This window comes from Dermacentor variabilis, chromosome 11 (genome assembly GCF_050947875.1).
Source record: "Dermacentor variabilis isolate Ectoservices chromosome 11, ASM5094787v1, whole genome shotgun sequence".
NCBI lineage: Eukaryota > Metazoa > Arthropoda > Arachnida > Ixodida > Ixodidae > Dermacentor > Dermacentor variabilis.
The window spans coordinates 58,865,362-58,887,153 of NC_134578.1; the positions used below are offsets into that span (position 1 = coordinate 58,865,362).

Below are 21,792 nucleotides of genomic sequence, written 5' to 3' on the forward strand. Positions count from 1 at the left end.
TTTTCTTTCACCAATTCTGTTTGCCCGCTCCATAACTGCGTCGAGTCCCGATAGTGCTCTAGGGCCCTCCTAGATAGAGTGAAGACACTGTATTCCAGTGCATTCCAGCGAAATCTGTAGGCATGTCGTCCCGGCTTCCATGCCATACGCCAACACTTTCTTGGAAGTTTATCTGGGCAACCGTGATCCTGCAGAAAGAGCTTGCAAGCCAGACAGTCCCGAGCCCGCTTTCCCTGTCTTCACAAAAGACGGCGAAGTCATCTGCATAAGCCAGCATTTTAACTTCTGGGGCGTGCACCCTAAAACCACGTATGTTCGCATCACGCATGACTTCCGCACAAAAGGGTTCGAGGTATAGGGCAAAAAGCTAAGAAGACAAGGGACAGCCTTGCCGTATAGACGAGTGGACTGGTACCTTGGAACTTAGAAACTTCGTAATTATAATCTGCGTTGAACACTCCTCATAAGCCAATTTCAACGCCATCTAATACGATGCTCCCAACATTACAGTACTGCAGTAGAGAGAGAAGCACCTCATGTGACACCCGGTCGAGGACCTTCGCAAGGTCAAGCTGCAACATGGCCACCCGACTTTCAATGGCATCACAACATTCGAGCACATTCCTTACAATGTGGGTGATCGTGAAAGCCGTGCGGCCTTTAATGCCACACGTCCGGTGCGGCTCTATAAGCTCCTTAATCATGCATTGGAATCGACTAGCCAGCACTTTAGTAAAGATTTTGTCATCTGTAATCTGTATACTAATCGGTCTGTATTAACTAAATTAAAGAAGTTTTCCCGGTATTAGGTTTTTGGAATCAACACTACGTGTGACCTGCGGAATGAGCGTGGCACTTTTTTATCGCGACAGCAAATATATGGACACTCGAGGGACATTTCTGCCGTCGGCGTGGCCGTCACCGCGAGGTTCCGTATAAAGTCCAAGGGCTATAAAACCGTCGCCGCTCGCCGTAGATGGTATGGGCGAGTGAAAGAGTGCGAAGGTAATTCGGCGAACACGGCTCAATCTCGCGTGCGCAAGCGAGGAAGGGGGCCGGAAGCGCGCCCTCTCCCGTCGACGATTACTCATAACCATCCCTCGAAGTAGGCGGCGCAAAACCCGCGCCGCGGAACTCACGGACCGCTGGCGTTGAAAAGCGCACAGGAAACCCTGTCTCCGCGTCGAAAAATGGCAATCAAGTGCCATGGTATATAATATTTGGGGTTTTACGTGCCAAAACCACTTTCTGATTATGAGGCACGCCGTAGTGGAGGGCTCCGGAAATTTTGACCACCTGGGGTTCTTTAACGTGCACCTAAATCTAAGCACACGGGTGTTTTCGCATTTCGCCCCCATCGAAATGCGGCCGCCGTGGCCGGGATTCGATCCCGCGACCTCGTGCTCAGCAGCCCAACACCATAGCCACTGAGCAACCACGGCGGGTCAAGTGCCATGGTGCACTGTATCTTCCTTTTGAACGTTGCTATCGGAAATGTCAAGTTTAACTTCAGCGCACAAGAAGTTACAGCTTGAATGATATTGTGAACAAACATTGCGAAGTAATTGGAAGCAATATTTTATTCTTGTAACTTGCTTGGGCAGTAACTAGCGTATGTAATGCGGTCCTGCACGAGGAATTGGGGGCCGGAGACCACATTTTCTTAAGTTTTGACTGGTTGCCCGGATGCTCTCGTTTCGTTCTCGTCCCATTCTCGTCTTGATTGCGCGGATAACAGCTCTATATTTTGGCTAAAAGTCTCTTGAAGGTCGCCGACAACAGGAGCTAAAAGCATTTCATTCCTAAAAACGGCGCCTAGGCCGACCGGCCCTGGCGATTTGCCTGACAACAGCTCCTTTATCGCCCTTTCTATCTCGAGAACACTTACTGGCATCTCAAGGCTTTCTCTAATGTCATCAGTCAACCTTGGCATTTCGCTCGTGAATTCACAATCAGACCCTAGTCCAGAGCATGTCACATTGCCGAACTATTCGCTATAATTCTCAAGAAAGGCTCTCTCGAGCAGCGAAGCTTCTGACGTCACCTCGTTTCGAAAACGTGTCAGCCCAATCTTATTTCTTGGCGCGTGCCACTTTCCATAGCTCATTGCCCATTTGTTTGACATCTCACCCATCCATAACCGTTTGATCCGAGCGCGTACAAGTGCTGCTTTGTATTGCGCTGCGTCAAAACTTCCAGTTCATGTCTTACTTTTTTTACGCTTTCAACTAATTGAACATGAACCGTATTTTGTGCACTTAAAAAGAATTCAAGCTGACTTTGCAGTTTCGTTTCTGCAGTTTATCGCGCTGAAGACTGCTTCCTCTTTCGATTGAAATGAGCTCACATTGGGTGTTCGATTCCTCCGATGCACCAATAAAATTTGCATGCTTATTTACTATCAACTCTGTTATATTTTCCTTAACTCTGCGCACAAATGGTTCATCCTCAAGCAGCTTTTCGTTAAGTTTTCACGTGTTCCAGTTGAACCGTGTTCTTTTAACTTTTTTCCCCCATCGCGAAGCCTATCCTGGTATGAACCATGAATGATAGCGGTGCGACGTTATAACTGTTACAAAGAGGATCAAGTCGCGAGAAACAGTGTGTGCAAATTTGCTCGGCTTATTCGATGAATGTGCGTGTACTGCAGAATCATGCCATCCGTGAATGAAAACTAGACACACATCTTCTAAGTTGTGGTATTCAATTCGTGTACTGAAACGGGGGGCACTTTTGTCACGAACACGTTCCCCTCTGAATCTGTCTTCAATCAAACACACGCAACTAAAATCACCAAGAAATATGACGAAGCGATCACACTTTAGATACTGCTCGATGCACTCGAAAAACAATGATCGATCATTCACACTGTTCGGTGCGAAAACGCATAACAGCCGCCGCGAAGCTCCAGAAAAAGAAAATGGACAATGAGCATGCGGCCAGCTTGACATACAGTTATACTTCCTTCAACGATACCAGCACTCTTCTGTATTAGCAATGCACATTCGCCTGATGTGCCATTAGCATGGCTTACACAGACATCGTAATGAGCCGCGAAAGGCGTATCCATACGATCGGTCTGCTCTTGAGTATCGACTTCAATTTCTTGTAAATCAACAACATGGGATTCCTTCTCTATACACAAACGGTTAAGTTGGTACTGTCACCTGCACGCTCCATGGCCCCGATTATCTAACGATTTAACGTGGCAACTGCCAGTGCTGCCTCTAATTTCACCGCCATTTATCTGCACAAGGCAAGCCGATCGCTCGGTGCCGCTGGAAAACAAACAATCCCAACACAATTAAAAAATACCTTCGAAATTTAACTGCTCTAAGGAAAGCCACTCTATGCCCAAGCGTACCTTTACAAATATCGAAGGCTGGTTCTGAAGAGGTGCCCATCTCTTCTCGGCACTAGTCCGAGCCGGGCGCCCCAGTAGGCGCGTGGTCATACGTATAGGCGGTTGGGACGTTGGGCCACGGGCGCATAGGTGCCTGGCGACCCGCCTGCGCTTTGGGCGGCGGTTCGTTTTTGGTCTCGTTGTCAAGGTTCCTGTCCTCGCTGTTGGCTAAGTCCCTTGCTCTTTTCATAGCTGCATTGCTTGTACTCTATTCTGCGACGTCCACCCAAGCAATTGCCGGGACAAGCGCTGTTGCATCCGGTCCGGCAGAAGCGGGTTCCGTGGCCGATTCTTCTTTGCCCCTCTTGTCGCATGTCCTCTGTACTGCAGCTTTCTGATCCGTAGATAGCGCAGTTGCCACCTTCGGGGGAATGGGAGCCCGCTCAGATGCACAGAGGGCCTCGTAACTGTGTCCCACGGCAGGACGTGTGCGCGGGAAGCCTCATCATCCCAGCCTCGTCCATTAAGAGCACAGCCGCGTCACTCCGCGCAGTGCCGGTCCTGTGACGGACGCGTAACGCATTAACACATTCCGTCTCGTCGTGGCCGCAGCGACAGCAAACTGCACATCTCGGGACGCGGCAGTCACGTCGACCTTGTCCGCTGTTTCGGCATTTCTGGCAAAGTGGTCCTTTGCCTTGTACAAAAACAAAGGCCTGCTCACCAGCGACACGAAGTTGATGCGGCAGGTCTTCCGCGGTCATGCCCGTCTTCAGAACCAGCGACACCATCCTCGTCGATGATGCTTTATCTTGTATTCCGTGAACATGCCACTATTCCCGGAAAACCCCCCTCAGCTGTCCGAACGGTGACAGGGCTGTGCGTATGTGTCCTCGTCCTGCACGCTGTGTAGCATCCAGTGCAGCTTCAGCTGCACGGCCTCGTTGGCTGGATCAACTACAATGCACCGATGTTCATTGACTTTGACGTCATTGATGATTGCAAGCCTCTTCGCGCCCTCGTCGCTCTTGAAATTCACTGCACAAGTATGGCTCATCTGATAGGCCCCTAGGGCGATAACATCAGGAAGTAGGCCTAAGCTATCCTGCGCATCGCGGAAATGCTCCACGCGATAAGACCTGGCGCGTACATCAGCATGTAAAAACGTTGTATTAAAAACAAACGGATCGACCTGTCGGCAGTTGAGGCAGTAAAACTTGATATTCCTGGTCTTCTGAGGCAAGATTCCTGGTACCGCGACCCTTCTTGGCCGCTGAAGCGGCTCCTACAGATCTCATGATCGACGCTCGCTAGCGCGCCTCAAAGTCAAAAAGGCCATCCTGACGGGACACGAAAGCGGAAGAAATTGGTACAGATCCAACCGTACGTCAGCGTTGCGTATTCGCAAAAGAGGAAAACGAAAGAGATGAAGCGATACCTACAGTTTCATTGTAATTCCCAGATTTCCTAATACCATTCAAAGCTTGACCGATCCCCCGCTGTGGGTATGCGCCATCGAAGAAGCATATCCAATCCAATTTCTCATGTTACATCAGATGAGAGTGAAAGAAAAAAGAACCCTTGTCAGAAGTGGGATTCGTACCCCCGCCCGGAAGACCGGACTGCACCCTGAACGCAGCGCCTTGGACCGCTCGGCCATCCTGACGGGACATGACTAAGCAGGAAAGTGTCACAGAGTCAACAGTAGTTTAGCGTTGCGTATTCACAAAAGAGGAAAACGGAAGAGATGAAGCGCTACCTACAGTTTCATTGTAATTCCAACATTTCCTAATACCATTCAAATCTTTGCCAATCCCCCGCTGTGGGTATGCGCCATCGAAGAAGCATATTGTTGTAATCGCACCGCTGGTACGAGTTGTTGGGAACTCGGCGCTGACGCCCGTTGTTGCACCTGGGTCGCAAGCCCCAAGGGTAGCGTTGGCCTGGCGGCCTGGGGTACAACAGGAAGCATCCGAAGGTCCCGGCAAAGCATGAGTCGACTGGTAACAACAAAACAACTTGTTTATTCTAACATCGCAAAGAGTTGGCGGTCAGGTTGACCGAAGTAGAGAGACGGGAGTGCACTTTACTCAACAGAAGAAATCGGAGCCTTCCTTTGGCGTCCGGGGGCAGCTGCTTTCATACTCTCGCAGTTGAGGGCAAGAAGGAACCCCTCTATAGACGAGCACGTGACTGTGCCGCTCGGGTACAATGGGATAAGGTGGCGCAGCCGTCGTGCCGGCGCCGGTCGGGCACAATGGGGAGGAGAAGGTGGCTCATACCGTCGTGTCGGCGCCGGTCGGGCACAATGGGGAGGAGAAGGTGGCTCACACTGTCCTGTCGGCACCTGTCAGACCCCCCCGCTTCACAGTTGTTGGGAGCTCCTCTCTCCCCGGCTGCCGCGCTTCGACAAGCGTGGGCACCAATATGCACATACACTCACACACGCACATGAAGACACGTGGCATCGGAACATGCCTGGACGCGCTTGGCGGGGAGGCGTAGCGGCGGCGCCGAACGGGCCAAAATGTCTGCCGCTTTGTTGCAGCCGCGCCGGCTAAACCGCGCGTCGTAGGCGAAACGTAACAATATCCAATCCAATTTCGCATGTTACATCAGATGAGAGTGAAAGAAAAAAGAACCCTTGTCAGAAGTGGGATTCGAACCCACGCCCGGAAGACCGGACTGCGACCTGAACGCAGCGCCTTGGACCGCTCGGCCATCCTGACGGGACATCACAAAACATGAAAGTGTCACAGAGTCAACAGTAGTTTAGCGTTGCTTATTCGCAAAAGAGGAAAACGAAAGAGATGAAGCGATACCTACAGTTTCATTGTAATTCCCAGATTTCCTAATACCATTCAAAGCTTGACCAATCCCCCGCTGTGTGTATGCGCCATCGAAGAAGCATATCCAATCCAATTTCTCATGTTACATCAGATGAGAGTGAAAGAAAAAAGAACCCTTGTCAGAAGTGAGATTCGAACCCACGCCCGGAAGACCGGACTGCGACCTGAACGCAGCGCCTTGGACCGCTCGGCCGTCCTGACGGGACAGGACTAAACGGGAAAGTGTCACAGAGTCAACAGTAGTTTAGCGTTGCTTATTCACAAAAGAGTAAAACGAAAGAGATGAAGCGATACCTACAGTTTCATTGTAATTGCCAGATTTCCTAATACCATTCAAAGCTTGACCAATCCCCCGCTGTGGGTATGCGCCATCGAAGAAGCATATCCAATCCAATTTCTCATGTTACATCAGATGAGAGTGAAAGAAAAAGGAACCCTTGTCAGAAGTGGGATTCGAACCCACGCCCGGAAGACCGGACTGCGACCTGAACGCAGCGCCTTGGACCGCTCGGCCATCCTGACGGGACATGAGTAAACAGGAAAGTGTCACAGAGTCAACAGTAGTTTAGCGTTGCGTATTCGCAAAAGAGGACGACGAAAGAGATGAAGCGCTACCTACAGTTTCATTGTAATTCCAACATTTCTTAATACCATGCATTCAAATCTTCACCAATCCCCCGCTGTGGGTATGCGCCATCGAAGAAGCATATCCAATCCAATTTCGCATGTTACATCAGATGAGAGTGAAACAAAAAGGAACCCTTGTCAGAAGTGGGATTCGAACCCACGCCCGGAAGACCGGACTGCGACCTGAACGCAGCGCCTTGGACCGCTCGGCCATCCTGACGGGACATCACAAAACAGGAAAGTGTCACAGAGTCAACAGTAGTTTAGCGTTGCGTATTCGCCAAAGAGGACGACGAAAGAAATGAAGCGCTACCTACAGTTTCATTGTAATTCCAACATTTCCTAATACCATTCAAATCTTAACCAATCCCCCGCTGTGGGTATGCGCCATCGAAGAAGCATATCCAATCCAATTTCTCATGTTACATCAGATGAGACTGAAAGAAAAAAGAACCCTTGTCAAAAGTGGGATTCGAACCCACGCCCGGAAGACCGGACTGCGACCTGAACGCAGCGCCTTGGACCGCTCGGCCATCCTGACGGGACATTACCAAACAGGAAAGTGTCACAGAGTCAACAGTAGTTTAGCGTTGCGTATTCACAAAAGAGGAAAACGAAAGAGATGAAGCGCTACCTACAGTTTCAATGTAATTCCAACATTTCCTAATACCATTCAAATCTTTGCCAATCCGCCGCTGTGGGTATGCGCCATCGAAGAAGCATATCCAATCCAATTTCTCATGCTACATCAGATGAGAGTGAAAGAAAAAAGAAGCCTTGTCAGAAGTGGGATTCGAACCCACGCCCGGAAGACCGGACTGCGACCTGAACGCAGCGCCTTGGACCGCTCGGCCATCCTGACGGGACATGACTAAACAGGAAAGTGTCACAGAGTCAACAGTAGTTTAGCGTTGCTTATTCACAAAAGAGGAAAACGAAAGAGATGAAGCGATACCTACAGTTTCATTGTAATTCCCAGATTTCCTAATACCATTCAAAGCTTGACCAATCCCCCGCTGTGGGTATGCGCCATCGAAGAAGCATATCCAATCCAATTTCTCATGCTACATCAGATGAGAGTGAAAGAAAAAAGAACCCTTGTCAGAAGTGGGATTCGAACCCACGCCCGGAAGACCGGACTGCGACCTGAACGCAGCGCCTTGGACCGCTCGGCCATCCTGACGGGACATGACTAAACAGGAAAGTGTCACAGAGTCAACAGTAGTTTAGCGTTGCTTATTCACAAAAGAGGAAAACGAAAGAGATGAAGCGATACCTACAGTTTCATTGTAATTCCCAGATTTCCTAATACCATTCAAAGCTTGACCAATCCCCCGCTGTGGGTATGCGCCATCGAAGAAGCATATCCAATCCAATTTCTCATGTTACATCAGATGAGAGTGAAAGAAAAAGGAACCCTTGTCAGAAGTGGGATTCGAACCCACGCCCGGAAGACCGGACTGCGACCTGAACGCAGCGCCTTGGACCGCTCGGCCATCCTGACGGGACAATACCAAACAGGAAAGTGTCACAGAGTCAACAGTAGTTTAGCGTTGCTTATTCACAAAAGAGGAAAACGAAAGAGATGAAGCGATACCTACAGTTTCATTGTAATTGCCAGATTTCCTAATACCATTCAAAGCTTGACCAATCCCCCGCTGTGGGTATGCGCCATCGAAGAAGCATATCCAATCCAATTTCTCATGTTACATCAGATGAGAGTGAAAGAAAAAGGAACCCTTGTCAGAAGTGGGATTCGAACCCACGCCCGGAAGACCGGACTGCGACCTGAACGCAGCGCCTTGGACCGCTCGGCCATCCTGACGGGACATGAGTAAACAGGAAAGTGTCACAGAGTCAACAGTAGTTTAGCGTTGCGTATTCGCAAAAGAGGACGACGAAAGAGATGAAGCGCTACCTACAGTTTCATTGTAATTCCAACATTTCTTAATACCATGCATTCAAATCTTCACCAATCCCCCGCTGTGGGTATGCGCCATCGAAGAAGCATATCCAATCCAATTTCTCACGCTACATCAGATGAGAGTGAAAGAAAAAAGAACCCTTGTCAGAAGTGGGATTCGAACCCACGCCCGGAAGACCGGACTGCGACCTGAACGCAGCGCCTCGGACCGCTCGGCCATCCTGACGGGACATGACTAAACAGGAAAGTGTCACAGAGTCAACAGTAGTTTAGCGTTGCTTATTCGCAAAAGAGGAAAACGAAAGAGATGAAGCGATACCTACAGTTTCATTGTAATTCCCAGATTTCCTAATATTCCATTCAAATCTTAACCAATCCCCCGCTGTGGGTATGCGCCATCGAAGAAGCATATCCAATCCAATTTCTCATGTTACATCATATGAGAGTGAAAGAAAAAAGAACCCTTGTCAGAAGTGGGATTCCAACCCTCACCCGGAAGACCGGACTGCGACCTGAACGCAGCGCCTTGGACCGCTCGGCCATCCTGACGGGACATGACAAAACAGGAAGTGTCACAGAGTCAACAGTAGTTTAGCGTTGCGTATTCACAAAAGAGGAAAACGAAAGAGATAAAGCGCTACCTACAGTTTCATTGTAATTCCAACATTTCCTAATACCATTCAAATCGTTGCCAATACCCCGCTGTGGGTATGCGCCATCGAAGAAGCATATCCAATCCAATTTCTCATATTACATCAGATGACAGTGAAAAAAACGAAGCCTTGTCAGAAGTGGGACTCGAACCCACGCCCTGAAGGCCGGACGGCAACATGAATATTGGAACGCTCGGCAATCCTGCCGGAACACGACAACTGTGTAAAGTAGCACACAGTGAACCGCACTTTAGCGTTGCGTATTCGCAAAACAGGAAAGAGATGAAGCGCTGCCTTAGAATTACAGCTTAATTTTAAAATAAATGTAATAGCGACTGATGCTTCTTCGTGTGAAGAGAAGGCAGGCGTCGGTATCTACTCACCATCCCTAGACCGGTCTTTTTCAATTCGCCTACCAGATTACACATCAATTTTTCCTGCCGAACTTCTGGCAATAGTTCTTGCCTTGAGCAAATTACCCTTTCATGCTACCAGAGTTATTATCGTCACAGATTCTCTATCTGTATGCAGCGCATTTACTGCGTCTACAAAGTCGACAACATTGAACACGTTTTATTCATTAGCTCCGCCTCACTTAAGTTTAGTTCATATGATATGGGTCCCAGGCCACCGAGACATTCATATTAATGAAATAGCCGATTCCTTGGCCCGAGCTTCTTTAACAGGTCCTGTGCTATCTGTGCTGCCGGAAACGGCACACGTCACTGCAGCCAGATATAGACAATTTTCTTTGAGCGAAGACAAAAAAGTCCTGTCATTAGCAAAATGTACAGATTTCTTGCACCTAAATTATCCTTCGAACCGGAAATGGTGTCCTAACCGAAAATTCGAAGTCTCATTTACTAGGCTGCGTTGCCATATTCCAACACTTAACTTTTACTTGCACAGGTGGGGTCTGGCGGTATCCCTAGCTCTATGCTACTTCTGCAATGAACCGGAATCTATAGATCATTTTTTATTATCCTGTCGGCGATTTTCTGCTCATCGAAAACTATGTCTAGAAATCCCACTTCACAGTTTAGGATTGCCTTTAAACAGCACTGCTATTCTCTCCCTTGGAGCAACAGTATTGGGGTACAGCCACAGGAACGTTTGCCTAGCCATTTATAATTTTCTATGTGGCACAAAACGAATGTCTTGTCAATAGTTCTTAGTTTCCACAATTGATTTGCTGCTACTTCCAGTCTAGGAAAATGAAAAAGTAAAAGCACAAATGCACAGTTTAAATCCAACTAGTATTATTATTAAAAAAATGAACCCTTAAGTATATGTTTAAGTTTAAGTATATGTTTCTTTTTATTGTTATTCTCTTTCCTTTTAGTATTCCTATCAACGCAAGTCTTAGTATGGTATTGATCACTACTTTTACTCATGTATTCACAGTTTATTTTTCATCATGGATTATATAATTATTTTACTTTTTTGTATTAGTTTTTATTAACCAAATTCTTTTATTTATTCAATCATATTACCACCAGATTCGTGGCCTATCTCCCATAGTCGGTTTGTGCCGTTGACTGAGGCTTCATCATCATCATCATTACAGTGAAAATGCATTACTAAGATCGCATTCGTGAGTGAGTGAAACAACTTTATTTGGTCCACTATTGACGTAAGCAAACTCCACGTCACCTGGCTGGGCCCACTCGGGGACCATCAGGTGAAACCTGACGGCCCTCTCGCGAGCCCTCTGGACTGTCGTGAAACAAGTTTTCAGTGATGGACGACTGGTCTCCGAGGCTCATCGTAAGCCCAAACACACGCGCGCACATAGCACTGGTCTGCCTCAATGCTAGCAGAAACCGCGGCTATGCCAACTTGAATGACTTCATTACGACTCACAGAACCGTTTCCCATGTATAAGACGACATATCATGCTAAAGAGACCAGGCGACCGTGAAAAAAAGAAGCGATTCATAACTGCCACCGAGCGTATACCATGGCATACAACACGAAGCGCTCGTCCAAACCGTCATGCCGACTGCCTATATAGGTAGCGCCACTGCCTAGGCAATATGGCGGGGACCATGGAAAAAATAAAGAATGGTCTGTAGTTGATGTCCAACAAATTTTGTCTATAACTTGTTTCCGCCTCCGCGATTTCTTCTGGCGTATGCCCTAAGCAAGAGAAATCTTCGAGATCCGCTTCTATTACTCAGATGGCGCCGTTTCTGGGACGTGGATTTGGAAACAATACCTATTGCAGAAACTTATTTCATCAATCCACCGCAAAGTTATGTTCGTATTTAGTGTCCCCTTAATAAAACAGCCTTAATCCCTGTCCACTTAATCAAGCAGGGTGTAGAGGAGCCGTATGTAAAAATACTGAAAGATATCTATAGCGGCTCCACAGCCACCGTAGTCCTCCATAAAGAAAGCAACAAAATCCCAATAAAGAAAGGCGTCAGGCAGAGAGGTACGATCTCTCCAATGCTGTTCACAGCGTGTTTACAGGAGGTATTCAGAGACCTGGATTGGGAAGAATTGGGGATAAGAGTTAATGGACAATACCTTAATAACTTGCGATTCGCTGATGATATTGCCTTGCTTAGTAACTCAGGGGACCAACTGCAATGCATGCTCACCGACCAGGAGAGGCAAAGCCTAAGGGTGGGTCTAAAAATTAATCTGCAGAAAACTAAAGTAATGTTTAACAGTCTCGGAAGAGAACAGCAGTTTACGATAGGTAGTGAGGCACTAGAAGTGGTAAGGGAATACATCTGCTTAGGACAGGTAGTGACAGCGGATCCGGATCATGAGACTGAAATAATCAGAAGAATAAGAATGGGCTGGGGTGCGTTTGGCAGGCATTCTCAGATCATGAACAGCAGGTTGCCATTATCCCTTAAGAGAAAAGTTTATAACAGTTGTGTCTTGCCAGTACTCACGTACGGGGCAGAAACCTGGAGGCTTACGAAAAGGATTCTACTTAAATTGAGGACGACGCAACGGGCTATGGAAAGAAGAATGACAGCTGTAACGTTAAGGGATAAGAAAAGAGCAGATTGGGTGAGGCGACAAACGTGAGTTAATGATATCTTAGTTGAAATGAAGAAAAAGAAATGGGGCATGGGCAGGACACGTAATGAGGAGGGAAGATAACCGGTGGTCATTAAGAGTTACGGAATGGATTCCAAGGGAAGGGAAGCGTAGCAGAGGGCGCCAGAAAGTTAGGTGGGCGGATGAAATCAAGAAGTTTGCAGGGACAACATGGCCACAATTAGTACATGACCGGGGTAGTTGGAGAAGTATGGGAGAGGCCTTTGCCCTGCAGCGGGCGTAACCAGGCTGCTGCTGATGATGATGAATCAAACAGCCGTCCAGCTCCAAGGTACGTTGTTGTGATGGCGTTCTGATAACGCGTTGTCATGATAGTTAACTGCCCATGGCCTGCGTGATCGGGCGGTGCGCCGGCACCACGCGCCACCCGGTCTCGGAGGTCATGCATGGCCAGCCTTACGAGCTCCCGCTACGCGCTAAAAGGGGAGCAAGGCAGCCTAACTTGCAAGCAGCATGCCTGCAGTGCCTTCGGCAAGCCAGGGATCAGCGGCGAGTCCTACACGATAGGCACAAACCCTAGAAGTAGCAAATTTGTGAATGTTGTATATACATATATATATATATATATATATATATATATATATCCATAAGATGGATGCACCAGGAGACGGTCACTCACCCTTGTAGAGTCCTCGCATGCCCTCTTCTCGGCCGATGGTGCGGTACGCCTGGAAGGAGTTGCGGTACCGACGGGGCGCCGTGCCAGACTGCGCTTGCATGCGCACCTTGACCACGTCGGTGGGCTGCGCCAGGCCCACGGCCAGCGCGCCCGTGGTGACGGCGGCCAGGATGCGGATGCCCAGCACGGACGCAGAGTTGCCGCCCTTGTTGTGTCCTGCCCGCGTGAGCGACCGCAATGACGATCGATGAGTTATTCAGCACGGGAGTTAACCAATCGGTCAGTTAACAAATATGCGAATTAGCCTGTCAATCAGTTATGGCATGTCTCTCTGTTCCTCTATGCGCTGAACAACTTTGCCATATGCGGGGCGAAAATTATGGCGGTTGTGGTGGTGGCGGTCGGAATCGAAGAAAAAGCAATTGGCACCACAAGTGAAACGCGTTCATTGGGGACCGATTTGATTAACAGGATCGCGTCGAACTATCGTCTGTGGAAACAACTGTCACTGCGGAAAAGCATTGTAAGTGAGGCACCAAGTGCGCCTACCGAGGATGGCCATGCTGTACGATTCCTTGACGCTGTCGTAGAAGCCGATGCGCACGGTGGCGAAGCAGAACTGCCTCTGGAGTCCAGGGCCGAGGCCTCCGTACAGCCGGGCGGGTCCCTCCTGGCGCGCGATGGTCACCACGGTGCCCAGCACGCCGCGGTACTTGAGGCTCGACCTCTTGTAGCCAGTCGTGCCCTCGCCCTGGATCTATAGTATTGCACCAGGAACGAAACGTGAGCGAGGCGCATAGACTCGTTCGAAGCGAAGGTAATTTTTTTAGTGCGAAATATCTATTGGATTACTCCCACAGTTGCCTCGTACGTCTCTCCGACCAAATAGCCTAAACCGCCACGATAATGCTATTAAAAAATATCATCCAATAGGTGACTTCCAGGGTGCCCAGCTCAGCTGACCGATGCTGTGACGTCGGATATCGACAACACGTATTCACCACGGGTGTCGGCAATTACGTCTTGTCATCATTAGACAGTGGTCCGTGTAATAATTTGATTTCCAAATGGCGCGGGATCTTCGAAATTTTTTTTGTCGATGACCCTTGCACTGTACCAAAGAAATAGGATCGCGCACGGGGAAAATCGAAAAGGTGTTTTTTATAAAATCGCTTTGATAAAGAGCAGAAAAACACAGGCGTGTGTAATATAATGGCTTAACTCCCTGATCTCATGGCGGAGGCAAGCTTTCCGCTTCGGCGACTCTTGGAAATGATATTTTGGACGGTGAGTCACATACGGCATGGAATGCGGTTTTGAGGGCGGAGCTTGCACTGGACAGGTGTAATGTAAGGACTCTTTTCGTTCGATTCTATTCTTTTCTGATTATCCACCATTCACGAGCGTCCAATTCCCGCGATAACGGGGACGTAGAGCCGATCTGGCCACATATGATACGTGAAAAGGAATAAGACTGTAGTAGAACCATTGCAATATCCGGGCCCTTGATTCACAGGTTGTAACCGAGTACAGAAACAGACAGATAACTCGCGGGATTTGACATCTCAAAGCAACAGCTGAACTGTATAAGAAATACACTAGTGCAGCATAAGACTAGTTTTCATCACAGGAGACTAACATCTGCGTTTAGGTGCACTTTGAGTAAGCCGTAATCTAAGTGACTAACTTAACCTTAATCTAAATACACCAGCACTTTGCACTTAGCCCTCATAGGAAACGCAGGTAACTTAGAGGAAGGCCCATCAGCCTGTGTAAAAACCTCTAATGGGAACCCCTTTCCTGTTCCTCCTTGTATATCTCTGTATCACTATCCTCCTTGAAACCCCCATTTTCTTAGTCCAAGGCAAGGTAGCAAACCGGAAACTCCCATCTTGTTAACCTCCCTGCCTTTCCTTCCTCTCTCTCTCTCTCTCTCTCTGTTCTTTAAAAAAAGAAGGTTAGCTTCAGGCGCATGTTCGTGCGCCTGCAGCTAGATTAATCGTTTTGCTTTTAATGAATGTTTTGCCTGCTTCGTGTGCTTTAAGCGTTTATACTGTTAATTACATATCACATGCATGTGTTACACAGCAAAAGGAACGTTTGGTCGAGTGACAGCATGCTCAAGTTACCGCGTGCGAAATAACGTCTGGTAATGAGTGAGCTTTTCAATGTGACTCTGGGATATTCACCGCACTTCAATTATTCAAATTTTGTTATTTTCTACGCTGATTTGAAGAGAGGACGCTTAATAAAGGATTTCATTTAGCATCCTATAGAAAGTACTATTACTTTTTTTGTAGAACTATAACTAGAGCTAGATGCGCGTTAACCTATCAACACCAATCACTGCAGAACCATTGCGAGTATTTGTCACGAAACTCACAGGGACAAAGAACGTTAAGCAACTCACTATGACTGCCACCGAGGAATGTTTTCTATCGATTGCTATTACGTCACAATACGCGTTTCTTGCTGCACCGAGAGAGCCAAATAAGTTCTGTTCTGTTCTTAAATTCAACGCATTTGGACTCACCTGCAACCGCACCTTGGCAACATCTAGGGGGAAAGTGATGGCGTCCGCTATGCACGCAGCCGAGCCAGCACAAGTCAGCTTGGCGGCCAAGCCAAGCTGTAGCTGTTGGCTATTTCCGGTCATGGTGGCAATGGCGCCAACTACTTCTGGTCGACCTGCGAAGAAGATTTGAGAAAGTTGAGAAGACTTTAAACATAGGATACGATGTCTGTCCTTTTTCTTTTTTGCTCAAGCTCCGAAGGATGCAAGCGGCGACAAGGATGTAAGCTACGTTTACACGAATCCGATAAAGTCGGGTGGAGTCATCTTGTCGGTCGCAAATCTGGTCAGCGGGTTTGGGTAAATGCTAGCGTGGCCGGGAAGAGCTTGTGTCGAGACGATTTCAGTGAACCCGGCTTCCCACGCCCAAATCACTTAGCGAGGTGCATGAGAACGCTGTCGGGCCAGGACGGGCAAACTCGACTTCTGACTCGACCCATTCACACATTAATCTATTGTTACAGTATAGTGTGTCACAGCTGTCTCGCGCTGCTGCTGCTCGCATGCTGCGGTGTCCACTTTTCGCCTCATGTGCCACACTAAATTCGCATTAATTTTTTGTGTATTTGCGAAAACCGGATTGTTACCCGCTCTTAGTTTTTCTTTTATTGCTATGATGTGGGACTAGCATTACAGATCCTCGGCTTCGTTATTTAAACAAAGTGTACACTGGACCCACTAATTACCAGATTTGTGAAGACATTCATACCTATGTCGTTTACCGCTAGAAAGTCCTACGAATGCTATAAGTAAAGCCTTAATGACGTAGTCGGCTGGGGCGTTATTTGTGGGGAGTGGGGGCTCAATGTTCCCTACTGACTATAGCGGCTCTAATCCCTTGTGAACACCTTATTTTATGTTTTAAAATCTGTACTGCAAGTTTCAAAAATTTCGCAAACAAGCACTGACTTTCCATCTACATATTCTACTTCACGTTCTTTTAACGTTTGCAAATGAGACATCATGATGATGATGATCGAGATTTTGCTATCTACTGTAAAATAACCTACGCCCTTAAAGGCGAGAAGGAGCGTAAATCAGTCTCACCCTCACCCCCTATGGGGGTAGGGAAGTGTGTTTGGCTGTAATGGTCCGAGTTATAAACCGATTTACACCATCTTTCACCTTTTCAATGAGCACTGCGGTTTGCTCAAGGAAACAAGAGTCGACAGAGCGCAGCAAAAAATTCACGTGTCACTATCACTGCGCTAGACTGTATTTAACATTTCGTAAACATTGCATTTCATTGTTGCCCTAACGAGACGATGTCGATCATTGTCTGGTACCTAACACAATAAAAGGCCTGCGGCGACGCCTTCAACACACAGCCGGAAGTTGCGTGTTTGAGCTGTCGCTGTTACACCATGCAGCGCGCTTTCACGCCACCACCGCAGCACTCACCGGAAGCAGAGCTGACGGAATGCAGCGAAGTTCACGAGGGCTGTCACCAATGCCCGCCGGGGAAAGACGTCTGTTAGGAATTTTTGCGGTAGGAAGGCAGGGGCGATGGTATGGAGACGGCCAGGGACTCCTGCCAGACCGCGGTCCGCACGGGCCTCGGGTCGGTTCGAAAGATGGCTTCTTCCGACACGGGGAACCTCTCTACCATAATACTCGAGCTGACCTGCGAAAAGGCACAAGCACGGGTGTCGTCAATAAACGCGCGAGCCGCTCTGAGCGGACGACTTCGCGCGACGAGAATCAGCCGCGAACCGATCAGCGAAGCATGAGCTCTCCGCTCTCCCCTCCCCCCCCCCCCTTTTACCACCCGCCCCGAACTATACTGTTACTTTAACGTAATATGAAACACGTGGTGGTGCGCTGATTATGAGTGCTACTCTTCGCCTCACAATCGCAAAGTATTTCTTGTCTCGTGATCACTAAGTTCCCATGTTCCGTGACAGTGCACAGGCCCCGTGATTTCTGTCTAGAGAAACATGGAACGTTGCGCTGCTCAACGAAAACTCACGCATTCGAGTACAAATTTAGGGTTTGCGAAATAATACTAGAATTCAATGAAAGTCTCAGGTTCCTGAGTAACGTACAATGAAAGTACAGATTGCTGTGAGATTACGCTTCTTTTTTTTTTGTTGCTGCACAAGGCCACAGCGTTCTTGATGACCTTGACGGAGTCCGTACGCTTGCTCTCCTCGTGCCCACTCAGAACAAAGGTACCTAATGTCGCGGTAAACTGGGAACTATAAAAAACTAAGTCGAATATGGGACAAGCGGTCGGCATAGAAGAAAACAAGGTAGCGTCACTCCCTTTGTTCTCAGAAAAGCGCGTGAGTCAACTGGAACTTAAGGAAACAATCGCTAGCGCATTCTTGCGAACCACAGATGTAAAAAGTCGCGGGCTCTGTTTCCAGCCGAGTAGATCTCATTTCAATGCATAGGAAGAGAAAGAGCCCCCCTGATGCTCTGGTTCAAGCCACGTTAAAAGAAGTCATGCGTAGCAAAATTATTTATCGGCTATAGACGCAGCACCGCCAAACGAAGCCGACGTACAGAATCGGGGTGTCAAACTTCATGCAGTCCATACGATTCAATTACGATAAGCGATAAATGTAGTTGCGATAAGCTTCGTCGATATGCTTCAATCCCCCCAAAATACAATTCCACCGCATTTACACGTCGCCAACACAAGTCCTTACACGACTTGTATTGGTGGAGCCGGTGGTCTTTAATTATTGCCGGTGTGGTACGATGCTATGGCAACTACACGTGCAATAAAATGAAACTACACCATAAAACGCTGTAAGTTCACTGCCATGAAAAGAACGTGCGCGCGGTGAGAATCGGTTGCATAGCCTATAACATTCTGCCTAATCTCGTACAACGCTATGCATCCATCATTCACTGCGATACAGTGAACGGCGATGCGAGCACGACAGGTGGTGACACAATTCGCGATGCCAGGTTGAAAAGGTAGGGCAAGCGCGTGACACCGGGGTGACCGTCGAAAACGGCAAGCGACGGGTTTGGCGCGGCAAAATGTGACACGTGCAGGGGATCTTACCGGCTCTCCATGGTTTCGTAAACACACGTGCCGGCGAAATCTCGACCCGACGAAACGACTGACGAGTCTCCCAAAACCCAATAGCCAATTGGCGTCGCTTTCAGCCGAGCCAAGTTGTTTTTCGCGAGACTGTTCCCCTTCCACTGCCTTTGCCTTTTCTTATTCTTTTTTTTTTACGAGCTTCGACTGGAGTGTCTCATGGAAAAAACGTGCCTTGCTTTGGTGACGTCATTAAGGTCTTCCGACCCTCTTTCGACGGGGGTCGCGAAAGAACTGTCGTTCGACTCAGGAAAGTACGCCCTTGTCCGTAATTACAGGGTACATTGCGTCTACGCAATGAAGCTCTATATTTGGAGCAAATATACGTGCATAGCATTTCTTGAAGGGAACAAAATCGAAGAAAAAGGAAGTGGCGATAAGGCTAGTGGTCTTTTTTCTCTTTTTGAGATTCATATGTATTTAACCAGTAAAGTCTGAAATTAGCTAATCGGCTTAATCTGGCTAATTCTCCTACATTTGCACACGGCAACCCGTTTCTTCTTTAAACGTGCGTTCAACGTGGCAAAGGTGCCACCCAATGCGAGCAAAAACATTCTCTATTTCTCTCCTAGTCGCAATAATGAGTAAGAATGATAAGCGAGTCGTCATACAATAATGTCTTCTTCAAATCGCTCGAGCGTGCGAACGCATAGAGACGCTCATATGCACGGAGATGTTTCTGCCGCGTATCATTGGAAGGGTAGCAGCAATAACTCACGCAAACCGTTTTTTATAGAAGCACCGAATGTCACTGCTAAAGAAATCTGAGCAAGTTTAGGTGCCATGCACGTCGAATGTGATCTCAAACGTCAAAATAAATCTACTCAGTTTCAGAATTAAGTCAGCTTATTAGTTCCTAAATTTGATACGATATATATGATCAGCACACATACCGTACGAGGTTGCCATGTGAGTCGCCGCAACAGTTTATCTTGCAATAGTTATATAAACATAACTAAAGCAACAACTATGCAGCATCAACAACTATGCATAGCTGTTGCATTGTGCATCGTGCTGCATAGTTGCATCAACAACTATGCAGCACGATGGAACAATCCTAAACAAATGCGTATAAAGCAACAAGGTGAAGATTTTAGGTAAATTCTTCCTAAGCAGGCTCAAATATTGTTTAGTTTTATTATTAGCGCTTAATCTATTATATCATATGCTTCCTGTAAATCGCACGGCAAAAATTATGCAAGATTATTATAACGGCAGTGAACAATTCATTTAAAATTGAAGTATCTTCCTATTAGGAATGTAGCACAAGTTGCTTGAACTTTCAAGGTTATTATTTTTCCATCAACAACTATGCAGCACGATGGAACAACCCTAAACAAATGCGTATAAAGCAACAACAAGGTGAAGATTTTAGGTAAATTATTCCTAAGCAGGTTCAAATATTGCTTACTTTTATTATTAACGCTTAATCTATTATAGCATATGCTTCCTATAAATTGCACAGCCCATCGTCTGTAGTTTGCCCGTATTTTCGGCAAAACAAAACGTAGTTGAGCGCGCTCGCTAATTCTGGTCGACTGACGAATAATATGGCAAGACAACGGCAACAGCGTAACCCGAATCCGTGCGCTAAAGATCTCCATTACATCACATCAATATAAAAATGCAATCTGCAACGATGGCACGTGTAACTCTCCACATACCCTTTTTTCTACTAACTCAAATTTCATAACGACTTCCAGAAATCCTTAGTTTCGATCTTACATAAGGTCATCTCGCAGACGCCCACTTTTGCAATGTCATCGCGCACGTAACACGGGATTATACGCAACCGCGACCCTCGTGACAACAACGGTGAGATTCGATAAGACATTCTGACATCACGAGCGCCATCTTGGAGGAAAACGTCTTCGATTTGGCGCGGCACTCGGAAAGCGCGACTGAACGTGGACGCATGCACGCGTGTTCGCTGCAAGCATAAAGCTGCGGCAACACCGGCGATTAAACATGGCGCGGTACTTTCCTATTTCCTGCTCGCCGCACCTGCCGACAGCGCGCAACCGTGTGCAGCAGTTCGAACGGACGCTTCTCCCAGAAAGTCTCCAGTGGTCGCGCGCAACGGGTCTGTAGCAAGCACCGCCAGCAAGAACTTAAGAGGAAGCTTAAGAGGAAGCAGGCAGAACTTAACAAACTTAATGTGATGCTCAGGAAGCTCGTTAAAGTAGCCCTAGGGATACCCAGTGACGCTGCAACCGACAAACTCTTGAGTCTAGGGGTGCACAACACAATGGGGGCAATCGCGGAGGCCCAACAGCTAGCGCAACACGAAAGATTGACAAAGTCACGAGCTGGTAGGAACATATTGCAGGCAATAGTAGCAGAATTGAATACATCAAGGAGCCAGTGGCGTAGCCAGAAATTTCGTTCGGGGGGGGGGGGGGGGGGGTCTCACGTTGCAGCTCGGTCTCCTGCTTAAGAGCAAGCTTTAGCTCGGGTGCTGCTATCTAAACACATGTAAAAGGAGAATTCGTTTTTCTCGGCAACCACTGCACCAAGTCTGACGAGGTTTCTTGCATCTAAAAGAAAAACTTGAAATCTAGTGACTGTTTTCGAATTTCTGTATTTAGCTTGACAATCTTTTATTACAAATTTACAAATATCGCAAATTTCCAGAAAACGAAACAATCAGGTTTGCAACTCTCTCCCTCAGCTATGAAAAATGATATCACAATTCTGTGAATTGCAACTAATAGCACATCTAAAACGGACAAAATTGATATGTAACACGTGAATCTAAAAAAGTCAGTAGTACGGAAATACAGTTTTTGCAGAACGCCTGAGACAACGTAACAAATTTACGTAAGATATAAATTGACATATCGAATTTGTCCACTTTGAATTATATAATTTTTTTTAACTTTCGAATTTTTGAAAATTATTTTAACAAAATTCCGGCCCTAAATCGAAATTTCGCTTGCAAGAGTCATTAGAATTTAGCTTTCTCTCTCAAATGCAACAAATTTCATTAAAATTGGTCCCAGGGTTATCTCAGAACAACGTTCATGCGTTTTACATGTATTTGAATAGGCCGCGTCGGAGTTTGGC

The 21,792-nt window shown here is 47.4% G+C and overlaps 1 protein-coding gene and 11 non-coding genes across 14 annotated transcripts in view; all 12 read right to left on the bottom strand.

The window, feature by feature from the left end:
• Positions 1-21,792, bottom strand: part of LOC142564702 (dicarboxylate carrier UCP2-like) — a 113,682-nt gene that overhangs the window by 6,887 nt on the left and 85,003 nt on the right. For all 3 annotated transcript variants that reach the window (XM_075675835.1, XM_075675837.1, XM_075675836.1), the window contains exons 2-5: positions 17,070-17,292; positions 15,630-15,784; positions 13,646-13,853; positions 13,097-13,312 (exon numbers count right to left, since the gene is read on the bottom strand). In XM_075675835.1, the coding sequence (XP_075531950.1) occupies positions 13,097-13,312; positions 13,646-13,853; positions 15,630-15,752 (547 nt within the window). In that variant the 5' untranslated portion in view covers positions 15,753-15,784; positions 17,070-17,292. The remainder of the gene's footprint in view (positions 1-13,096; positions 13,313-13,645; positions 13,854-15,629; positions 15,785-17,069; positions 17,293-21,792) is intronic.
• On the bottom strand, positions 5,989-6,072 carry TRNAL-CAG (transfer RNA leucine (anticodon CAG)). The gene has a single exon. It is a non-coding gene; the product is annotated as a tRNA-Leu (tRNA).
• On the bottom strand, positions 6,310-6,393 carry TRNAL-CAG (transfer RNA leucine (anticodon CAG)). The gene has a single exon. It is a non-coding gene; the product is annotated as a tRNA-Leu (tRNA).
• TRNAL-CAG (transfer RNA leucine (anticodon CAG)) lies at positions 6,631-6,714 on the bottom strand. The gene has a single exon. It is a non-coding gene; the product is annotated as a tRNA-Leu (tRNA).
• TRNAL-CAG (transfer RNA leucine (anticodon CAG)) lies at positions 6,956-7,039 on the bottom strand. The gene has a single exon. It is a non-coding gene; the product is annotated as a tRNA-Leu (tRNA).
• Positions 7,277-7,360, bottom strand: TRNAL-CAG (transfer RNA leucine (anticodon CAG)). Its single transcript has one exon. It is a non-coding gene; the product is annotated as a tRNA-Leu (tRNA).
• On the bottom strand, positions 7,598-7,681 carry TRNAL-CAG (transfer RNA leucine (anticodon CAG)). Its single transcript has one exon. It is a non-coding gene; the product is annotated as a tRNA-Leu (tRNA).
• TRNAL-CAG (transfer RNA leucine (anticodon CAG)) lies at positions 7,919-8,002 on the bottom strand. Its single transcript has one exon. It is a non-coding gene; the product is annotated as a tRNA-Leu (tRNA).
• On the bottom strand, positions 8,240-8,323 carry TRNAL-CAG (transfer RNA leucine (anticodon CAG)). The gene has a single exon. It is a non-coding gene; the product is annotated as a tRNA-Leu (tRNA).
• On the bottom strand, positions 8,561-8,644 carry TRNAL-CAG (transfer RNA leucine (anticodon CAG)). The gene has a single exon. It is a non-coding gene; the product is annotated as a tRNA-Leu (tRNA).
• TRNAL-CAG (transfer RNA leucine (anticodon CAG)) lies at positions 8,886-8,969 on the bottom strand. The gene has a single exon. It is a non-coding gene; the product is annotated as a tRNA-Leu (tRNA).
• Positions 9,209-9,292, bottom strand: TRNAL-CAG (transfer RNA leucine (anticodon CAG)). The gene has a single exon. It is a non-coding gene; the product is annotated as a tRNA-Leu (tRNA).